The sequence below is a fragment of the Hydra viridissima genome, unplaced genomic scaffold (assembly GCF_058129835.1).
Source record: "Hydra viridissima isolate aposymbiotic clone 2 unplaced genomic scaffold, HvirCarnegie_v1 scaffold_13, whole genome shotgun sequence".
NCBI classification, from domain to species: Eukaryota; Metazoa; Cnidaria; class Hydrozoa; order Anthoathecata; family Hydridae; genus Hydra; species Hydra viridissima.
In genome coordinates, this window is record NW_028324312.1 from 7,038,133 (window position 1) to 7,049,411 (window position 11,279).

At 29.4% G+C, this 11,279-nt stretch overlaps 1 protein-coding gene and 1 pseudogene across 3 annotated transcripts in view; one reads left to right on the plus strand and one right to left on the minus strand.

The window, feature by feature from the left end:
* LOC145195133 (uncharacterized) overlaps window positions 1-6,537 on the minus strand; it is a 35,409-nt gene extending 28,872 nt beyond the window's left edge. For both annotated transcript variants that reach the window (XM_090070901.1, XM_090070900.1), the window contains exon 1: window positions 5,911-6,537. In XM_090070901.1, coding sequence (XP_089927027.1) covers window positions 5,911-6,203 — 293 coding nt within the window. In that variant the 5' untranslated portion in view covers window positions 6,204-6,537. The remainder of the gene's footprint in view (window positions 1-5,910) is intronic.
* LOC149880218 (uncharacterized) lies at window positions 1,700-4,671 on the plus strand (annotated as a pseudogene). The gene is made up of 3 exons (XR_016446263.1): window positions 1,700-2,168; window positions 2,447-2,519; window positions 2,858-4,671. The product of XR_016446263.1 is annotated as an uncharacterized LOC149880218 (transcript).
* Window positions 6,538-11,279: the final 4,742 nt, after the last annotated feature.

An 11,279-nucleotide genomic window follows, 5' to 3' on the forward strand; every position in this document is an offset into this window, starting at 1 on the left:
GCTTAAATCACAATATCTCAAAATAAAGAAGAGCTGAAGATCTTGCTCCATGAAGCTTGGACTCAAAGTTGAATCAACACAAAATTGATTTATAGAAGTCATTAAATGCAATGATGGCCCAACTAAATACTAAAAATTGCAAAAATTAATTACTTAGGGAAAAATTTGTTCAGAAACTTATTTAATGTTGAAAGCTTGTTAATTTTAAATGCTTTATTGAAGTAATTTTTTTTTTGTTATCAGAAACCCTGATTGCATTTACTTTCAGAATAACCATAAAAGTTTTTATCAAAAACCTTTATGGTTATTCTGCATATGAATTAGGAACTAATGATTGAGGACAGGTCTTATTTACAGATGAGTCAAGGTTTTGCTTCATAGGTTCTGATTGCTGCCCAAGAATTTACAGAAGACCAAATGGAAGATATTTCACTTGTAACATTCAAGAAACCACTTTATATGGAGGCAGCTCATTAATGGTAAAGAATGGAATATTTTTAACAGCTTGCACAGAGCTTTTTATTGTTTATGGTGGACGCCTGACTTCTCAACAATACATAGCAGACATTTTAGAACCTTTTGTGGTAGCTTTTGCACCATATATTGGAGATGGACTCTTCCTTATGCTAGACCATGTACGGCACATATTGTTACTGAATACTTAAATAATGTTAATATTCAAATTTTGGAGTTGCCAGCATGCAGTCCAAATATGAACCCAATAGAGCATGTTTGGGATATAATGGGACACCATGTTAGAAGTCAACATCCACCACCTAACTGTCTAGTCTTATCCGCATGGGGAGGATATCCCTCAATCCCTCAGAAAACAATTAGATTTCTAAGTGAAAGCATGCCATGGCACAATCAGGCTGTAATAACATCAAAAAGTGGTAACAATAGTTATTGATAAGTCAAAAATGTTTTAATGTAAGCTGTATTAGCATGCATAACAATAATAATCATTTTACTTTATTTTGTTAAATGAACCATATTTTTAGTTTTAGTTTACTTTTTCACCATCCTCATAATCAATTTCATCATTATCATCAAAATAATTGTGTTCTAGTGTGCTATTTTTAATATTTTTGTCAAAAAATATAATGATACTGACAACAATTAAAATAAAACAAAATTTATAAGTGGTGCATTAATTTTGTGGTTAAGTGAATATGTGTATGTGTGTGTGTGTGTGTGTGTGTGTGTGTGTGTGTGTGTGTGTGTGTGTGTGTGTGTGTGTGTGTGTGTGTGTGTGTGTGTGTGTGTGTGTGTGTGTGTGTGTGTGTGTGTGTGTGTGTGTGTGTGTGTGTGTGTGTGTGTGTGTGTGTGTGTGTGTGTGTGTGTGTGTGTGTGTGTGTGTGTGTGTGTATATATATATATATATATATATATATATATATATATATATATATATTAGGCCACTGCCAGGATTAAGATTTAATAAGAGTCACCCTGGAAAATGTTTTTATGCTATAAATAAAAAAATTCCAACAAATATAAATTTAAAAAAATTAATGACTATTTAGGGATTTGAGTTCAAATAAATATTGATTCATCTGTTTTAGGGATGAGGGGCGCTAGCAATTTTGGTGAACAAAAAGTTTCATATTTAGAATTCCAAAGTCATAATTAAAATACTTTAAGCTGGAATTTTTGTTTTTAGTATTTATGTTATTATTTTACACTATTTCTAATGAAGTATTAAATAAATGTGTGTGTGAATATATATAACATATATATACACACACACTTGAAGGGAAATGCCTATAATAATAAAAAACCTAAGAACTCGTAATGAAAGCAAGAGATGCTGGTTTGCCATCAGAGCTTCCAATAAGCGATCTTCCAACCTACAGACAAGTGATTCAATATTCATATCTTATTTGTAAAAATATGTATGAAGTTACAAGTATTAGTTCTCCAGAGATAATTTTAAAAGTTACAAATGAGTTGATCAGTCTTTGGAGTAGAGTAAATCCTAAGCTTCCTCTGATCCATGAGAAGTCAGTAGCCAAAAAAATTTCTAGACTTCTTAAGAGAGTTTCATCTGCTTAAGGAAAATGCAAAAATGCAAACAAAAACAAGGAATATCTTGATTAAAACTTTGAGCATTTGTTTGATTTGTCTTCTTGTGGTTGTGGACTTCCAGTAGTAGCTTGCAATAATAGGTTAGAAAAATTGTTAATTTCATTTTTATATGCAATACTTATTTTTAGCTTGTGCTAAACTTTATACAAATAATTATTTATAACTTGATATGATATTTTTTATAAGTTAAATGCTAAATTAAATAGATTGCATTGGATAGTTTTACATAATTTTATAATTTTAATGATATGTTTTTGTTTTCATTTTTTCTGTAATACTTTTTTATAAAAATGATATTAAAATTATTCTGATAGATTTTAAATATTTTTATAATGCATGCAATTTTTCTAATGCATAGATCTGTTAAGTGTAAGAATTCTTTGAATTGCAAAACAACACACTTTGCTTGTCTCTGTGAAAGTGGCAAAAAGGTAAATAATTTTAATTTTAAAAATTAGACTTTATTTAATTCTTTAATCTGTAGTAATTTGGAGAGCTTTGAATCTGGTAGTAACAATCAAATACACGTCAGAGTGAAAAAGCAGTGTACTTTTCTTCCATTTTGTCAGCTAAATACTTTATTTTGTTTTATTGTTAATAAAAAAAAAGCCTAAGAGATGATTTAAACTGTGATTTTCTTAAGTGTTTAGGATATTGTAAAATATATTTGAAACTATTTTATTGTATTTATTCTATTCTAGAGTTAGTTTAACATGTTTGTTATTGAACTGAGTTAACACCTTGTTAAAAAAGTTTAAAATTGTTTTAGGTACCACTATTGGATAGAGAATATTTAAAAGATCAAAAATTGAAAATTGGAATAACAGGCAGATTTCAAATTGGTACAGTAGATAAAATAACAGCTGCCAGAGAAAAAAGGAAGCAAGAGAGAGAAACTAATAAGCAGATAAAAAGATGTATTAAGTTGCCTGCTGTGGAAATTTAATGTGATTCCCAATCTGATTATACTGAGTTATTTGATAACAATAATAAGTTTGAATCTGATCCAGACTTTTCTATAACCATGCCAGTTGAAAAAAATTATACTCATTTAACAAATTTGGCAAAAGCTACTATACAACTTGAAATAAGCGATGCTGCAACAGCTGCATTAGCAACAGCTGTATTAATAGACTATGGTATTGTAAAAAAATTTAATAAATCACAAATAATAACTGAAAAAAAGGTTTTTGGAGAAAAAAAAAGAATCAGCACTATCATAAGTTCTAAACACTTAGCTGATGTTAAAGAATTAAAGGTTATTGGAATTGATGGAAAAATTGACAAGTCTACATTAGTACATTCTGTCAGTTATAACACTGATGAAGATCCTATTATTGTTGCTTCAACCAAATAAGAACATCATCTTACATTTACAGCAGAATATGGACCAATAGCACAAAATTATTTGACTCATGTAGTTATACCTAATGGAACTGGCGCTACCATGGCAAATGCTACTGCAGATGTTTTAACAGAATATAATAGTGTTCAGAGCTTAGTCGCTGTTATTGTAGATAACACAACTTCTAATACAGGTGCAGATAGCAGTTTGGTTGTAAAACTGGAAAAAATTCTTAAAAGAAGTTTGCACCTATTAGGATGTTTGCTTCATCAAGTTGAACTTCCACTGCGACACATCATATGTGAATTAGATGGAAACACAAATGGTCCTAAGTCTTATAAGGGGCCTATTGGAGATGCTGCATCTCATCAAACTCTTCATGAACAGGTATTGATTGAGTTTGTTCCCATATATTCAGAAATAGAGTTGTTTGTTAGCAGTGAGGTTATAAGCAATCTTAGTACAGACCAGCGAATGCTTTATGAGTACTGTGTGGGTATCTCAAAAGGTTTTATATGTAAAAAATTTCTTGCAAAAAAACCTGGACCAATTTTTCATGCTAGATGGCTAACTCTAGCCTTAAGAATAATGATGGTTTATGTTAGGATTGATAAACTATCTCCTGAATTATTAGTAATGACTATTGTGTAATGTGGTTTGCTATTAAGCGCTCTGGAAAATACAAAGATGCTTGTCAACTTCTGTATAAAACTATTCAATTAGTCAAGCTTCAAGACAGCAGGATTCAGAGCATTGTTTTTAAGAACTTACAAGGAAATTCATATTGTTGTTTGCAAGAAAATTTCCTGTACTGCATGCTGCTGGATGAAAATCTGAATATAAGAAATCAAGCCCTCAACCAAATCCTTAAAATAAGAGAATTGAAAGAAGACATTACTTTTAAACCAAAGCTTAAGTCGAAATCCATAATGAAAATAAATTTTGATGCTGAGTCTTGGGATTATCTTGTTTCTGTTAATGATATTCAGGTTAAGCCCCCAACAACTTTTTGCATAACATCAGAAATTCTGAGAGAGGCCATTAAATCAAATCTAAAACTTTATGCAATAGATATGCCAAACAATTCTCAATCTGTGGAGAGAGCAGTCAAATTAACCTCAGAGGCATCTAAACAGGCTTTTGGTTACAAAAAGAGACACAAATTCATTTTGACTAAAACCCAAAGTCGAAGAGAGAATAAAAGAAACGTAAAAAAGTGTGACTATTTTATAAAATGAATGTCTAGTATGTTAGTTATACTTTTTGTTTATTTGTTTGTTTCTTTAACTGCTGAATGAAATATTTACTATAGTCAGTTATCTAAGTAAAGTTCTATTGACATTAATGTCCTAATTATATCGACTTCCAGGGGCGGTTTTCTTGGGAGGGGGCAGTTGCTGAAATGGACACAGGCTTCACGATTTAGGGGCCCCCAAATGCTAATGAACTTTCTACTAAAACTTTTTTTTTTATAATTAATTTAACAACTATTCAAAATAACTAAAAATACACATAAAATTATTGTAATTATTGAAAATTTGGTTTAATCTTAGTTTTCGATAGTTTTTCTGTTTTTTATCTTTGAAACCTTTTTTTTCAACCAACTGCAAAAATTTAAGAAGACTGTTAGTATAAAATTATATTTTTATCTGTGGGCTCCTAAAATTATTATTGCACCTGGGCACCAGAAGTAGTAGACCGGGCTTTTAGACCACTAAAAAATAGGCTTTAAAGCAAATCAAAATGGCTAAAAAGTGTGATTATGAAATCCAATTTCCCGAAGTGAAAATAACTTTTAAAAAAGTAAATCTTATTGTTTTGTGTTATTAACATTGCAATAAACAAATGCCAGGGTGACTCTTTATGATTTAAAAAAAAAACACCTAGTAGGCAGTGGCCTAATATATATATATATATATATATATATATATATATATATATATATATATATATATATATATATATATATATATATATATATATATATATATATATAACATTTGCTCAAACTATTCCATTTGTAGTATTTAAAATATATATATGTATGTGTGTGTGTGTTGCTCAAACTATTCCATTTGTAGTACTTAACACACACACACACATACACACACACACACACACACACACACACATTTTTAAATACTACAAATGGAATATTTTGAGCAAATATTTCTGGGTAAACTGTACCACTATGTATATTCCTGCTAAAGAACTTAACGTATGGAATCTTATAAACCTTATATATTCACTAGAATAAATTTATTTAAGGTAAATTAATTTATATTGCTCAAGTCACCCAAATTTAGTAAATATTTACAGTGATAATGTTTCTATGTTTTAGCTATTCTAAATTGTCATAATAAAGTAAAACATCAAAGAATTAAAGAAAATAAGAGTAGATGAAATTATATTAGTCATTTAACAGAAATTTGATACATGTAATCAGTTTAAAAAATAAATACACAAAAAAAAAAAACCTGTTTTCTTTATCTGTTTCATTCCAATTTATTTTCTTTTTTTTACTTATAACTGATTTTAGCTTGGAAAGATCACCTTGCCAAACTGCTTTAGAGATTTTAGACAAATCTTTATCCTTTAATACATAACCATTTTTAGTGTCTGATAAACCAATAAGGTCGATGCTACTTCCTGATTTGCTTCGTACAGATAAGTTAGCTAGAGAAGTTTTATGTGGCTCAGTTGTTTCTTGTTTTTGATTTTGTTGTACAGTTTTCCTCTTTCCTGATAGTAATTTTTTAAACCCAGACATCTTTAGTTCAGCATTTTTTGAAACAATGTGAATTTCTTAAAAACTAAATCTGGACGCAGGTGCATACAAATCAATTTGATTTATATGCACTTAAACTACTGAATAGTAAATGATATTTTAGATTTGCCGAGATTGTTTATATTTTCAAACCAGCCATTTTTAATTCAATTCGCATGTACTTCAAACCTAAAATATAATATTTATGATACTTAAAGATAAAAATTAATTTTGGTCTGACGACTCACGTGGGTAAACGTTTTTATCTTTTAGCCGTTGTTATGCACGCGGATTATTATTACTTTTTTTAATTTTGGCTTAAACATAATTGTATTCTTTTCTTTTCCTTTTTTTTTTAATATTATTTTTTTCTTGAAAAATTGAAATTTTCTTGAAAAAACGGCTAAAAGATAAAAACTTGAGAAAAAAATCATACTGGTTATCTACCAAATTCATTATGTTTTTTGCACAACATTGTTGATTCTGGAGCAGGTATGGAGATAAAAATACAGTTTGAAAAAGATGTGTTTGCCATTTTCACATTACTATCTATATATCACTCAATTTTTGGTTCACATTTACAATATGGATGCCAAGTTTGGGGACAATCTAAAACCGTCCGTCTGTCTAAAATCGTTTCGCTTCAAAATAGAGCAATACGAATAATTCATTTCTGTCCGAGAGACTTCCCTACTGACATCCTGTATCATAAATCCAAAGTTCTTCGTTTCTATGATTTAATCCAGTTTCTAAGTTGTTCATTTGTCTGGGATCAACAACACGGTCTCCTTCCTTCCATATTTCGTAACTACTTTAACAATAGGACAACGTGTGGGCATAACCTAAGATCAGTCACTTTTAACAACTTAACCATCCCACAAAAACAGACAACTAAACATGGAATAAATTCCATTACATATCAGTGTATCCTTTCTTGGAACACCCTTCCGTACACCCTAAAAACAAATTTTATCCTTAGATCCAAGAATCTGTTCTTAAAGTCACTCCATCACTTTTATCTAAAAAGTTACGCTTAACTTTATTCTTAACCTCTATAACTTTTTTCTTTATGTTTATGTACATTTTATAATTTCTTATTTGTGTATATGCGTATATATGTATGTATATGTGAATACATTATAATAACTATTTGACCTATATTTTAATTCTTTTAAAAGTCTGTTTTATAAGTGTTACTTATAAATTTTTGTAAAGTTCTATTTTTACTATGTGACTAGTTTATTTCTTATGTTTTTCTCTTATCTTTTCTTTATATTATTGAGGTCATTGCGTTTTATTAGTGAATTCCTATTTGCAATGACCTGTGTTTTTTGTAACATCCTTATCACGAAATATATATATTGATATTGATATTGATATTATAATATTCACTTAAAATAATCATACATTATTGAATAATAATATATAATTATTATTTGTGAATTTGATTAAGTAAAGATATAGTTATTCTTGGGCGTATCCAATAAAAAATGAAAGATGGGGATGGGGTGGGGAGCAGTTTTTTAAAAATATTTATCTTAAATACATGACACATTGTAGCTACGTATCTACGAAGTAACGTTGAAGTTATGATAGAACGTAACATTTTTTAGACTATATGCATTTTAAGATATTAAATTTTTGAAAAGAGGGTCCTGAATGCAACAAAATTTCTAAAACTCAGCTGAATCAGTAATCTAAATTACCAATCAACAAGAGATGTTATTTACCAAGATGCTATTTTAGATATTAATTTTGTTTCAGAATTTGCATGATAGCCAAGATCATTGGCAAAAGTTAATTGATGGAAAGCCACATTTCTAAGATAATTTCTTCTACATACTGGTTCAGATATTTTAAAAGATATTATTAATCAAAAATAACATCACTTTTTTACACTGTTGCTTTTTTACACCATCACTTTTTTACACTGTCTATTTAAATGGCTATATTTGACTGACAATAATGAAAGGAGAGTGCTTCTATTTTTTTTTGCATGGTAACTTTTTTACTGTTATACAAGAAGTTATTGAGGATTGTTTTATTTGTGATATTTTTGTAAGAAATCAAGGAAAAGAGTTTTATTAGACCATGCAGTTTAACATTACTGATCAACATTTTAAAGCAGCATATGCTATAATTGTCTAAAAGTGTAATCTTGAATGTAAGGCTATTTGTTTGCTGATGGATATATTATGTCTGTCAGAAATGAAATTGAAAACTATTTTTACTCATTCAAATTTTGTTAAAAGTTTAATTTTGTTGTACTTATCAGATTAATGAGTTTTACTTGTGAATCTACAACATTGCTACTTGATATATTAGTTGTAATCTTTGTTATGTGTTTTTTTTTTTTTTCATAGCAGCATAGCTTTTTTATCTCTCAATTTAAGTTTTTGTTTATCAAAGCAATGATGTCACAAAGTTATTTAACTAAACTTTTACAGATATATTGTAAAACAAAGCAAAATGTAAGAACAACTTTTTATTAAAGACTCTATAATCTACATTATACAAATCATTCATATCAAAGAGTTTTTTTAGAAGAAGAAATACTATAGTAAACAAAAAACCATTAAAGATGGCAATAACCATAACAACTCTCATTACAAACTTATTTTCTATCTCTAATAGGAAAGCTAGCAATATTTTGAGGTTTTTATAAGTGCCGCATTTATTGCTTTAATAATATGTACAAAATATGTGGCTGCTTGATTTAATAGTTGTACTTATCTCCTTATTTATGATAAGTTGTGCTAAAATCTTTAGTTTTTATTTTTTTTTTTAAGAATTTTTAAGAGACTAACGAAAATCATATAACAAATGCACTGGAAAAGTGTCTAAAACATGCCCCATACAGACCAGTGGGACTATCTAACTGTCGAACAGCACCTGCATCTGATTCTAACAAATCGATGTAGCAAACCAAATCATTTTGTAAAGATAACTTGTAATTTTTCTTGCACTAATTTTTCAAAGTAAGTCTTTATCATTTATTTTCAATATCACTTAAACTGGTTGACGTGGCTAAATGCACGATAGTTAATATAACGTTGCTGAATATATATATATATATATATATATTAATAATAAACATCAAATAATACGAATTCTCTAAATACATATATTAATTTATTATCAGAAATTTTCGCTGGATTATGGTTACCAGCATCATCAGCTCGTAAAATTATTTTAAGTTACAAAAAACGGTTAAAATTAACTGACGTCAGCAGTTGAATGGCTTCTTTCTTTATTATTCTTACGTAAAAACGTAAAAAATGGCGTCCAAAATTTAGTTTTTACAAATTGCCCATTATCAAGATTAATCCCGCCATTTAGAGGGGAACATTGGTGCCTCTGTATTTCAAGAGCCTCACGGACCTTCCTATCAAATGTTTTTGTCTCTACTTTAAGGGTCTTAGTTCTCTCCCAATTAATTTCTTCTTGACATGATTCACTATGTTTGGCTATTGCAGATTGATGATGCTTGCCCTCGTTTAAGCTTTTTTGATGTTGTCGGGTTCGAGTTCTAACTTGTAATTTCGTTTCTCCAACGTATTTCTTTAAACAGTTACATGCAATTAAGTATGTTCCAGGTTGGCTATTGCGTGGTAATTTAGATTTGTTTTTACACGTTAACAGTGATCTTAAATTAGGATTCGATTTAAAAACTACTCTATATCCAACTTTTCTAAATACTTTCCTTAATTTTGGAGACAGTGATGGTATCCACGGTAATGAAACTGTATGGACGGTGTCACACTCGGATTGATATTTGTTTTTATTTATGGACCGTTTTTTTCTAATTTGGTTAGCAATACTTACCAGTTGTCTTTTGTCGTAACCATTTTCGTTGAACATTTGAATTAGAAAAGTTATCTCGTTTTGTAAATGTAAATCACTGCATATGGAGTAAGCTCTGTGAACGTAACCTTTAAATATTGCGCTTAAAATTTTGGGGTCGTGATTTGAGTGAGGTTTAATTTGAATATTCGTAATGGCTTCTTTTCTGTAAACTTTAAACTCGTAATTACCATTGGTGTTATTAATTACCGTTACATCGAGGAAGTTTAAAGTTTTATTTTCACTTTCGATTTCGATTGTGTATTGTATTGCAGGGTGTTGTTTATTTAAAATAAGTTGGAATTGCTCTGCTTCCTGAATTTTTGAAAATCTAGCATGACTATCATCAACATATCTTAGATAGGATTTTTAATCAAGAGGAGGGTTTAATGTTTTTGCAATATTAAAAGCATTTTCTTCGTGGTATTGTAGAAAAGATTCTGCCAGTATGACCATGAACGAAAGACCAATAGGACCGGAATTCTCCAACTCATGAATTTCTTCGTTCCACAAGAAATAACATCGATGTAAACAAAGGTCTATCAGCTTTTTAGTTTCCGATATAGTAAGTTTAGTAGAAAATTTGTAGGAATCATCTTTATTTAATTGATCTAAAAGAATCAAAGTAGCTTCTTTAAGTGGAATTGATGGATAGAGGTTTACTACATCAAATGAAACTTGAACCTCATTTTTTTCTATATTCCATGAGTTTGCTTTGTTAATAAAGTCAGAAGAGTTTTTTAAACGTGTTACGTTTTTGTTTAAGACAGGTTGTATTGTCTTTACTAAGTAGTTAGATATTCCATAGTTAGGCGTGCCAATTGTTGATACTACTATTCTCATAGGATAGGATTTTTCAGGTTTGTGAGCTTTAATTAGACAATACATACGAGGTGGGATGGGGTCACTTGGATATATATTATCGTATTCAGTTTTTGAAAATCGTTGCTTTTTATTAAGTTGTGAGAGATAGGTTCTGATCTTAGTCGCATAACTATAAGTAGGATCCTCACTCAGAACTTTTGTTGGACCAATCTGTTCGCGAATTTTTTCTAAAGCTTTTTCGTGTTCTATTCTAACAAAACCATTACCTTTATCATTATGCCATTTTTTACGTTTTTACGTAAGAATAATAAAGAAAGAAGCCATTCAACTGCTGACGTCAGTTAATTTTAACCGTTTTTTGTAACTTAAAATAGTTTTACGAGCTGATGATGCTGGTAACCATAATCCAGC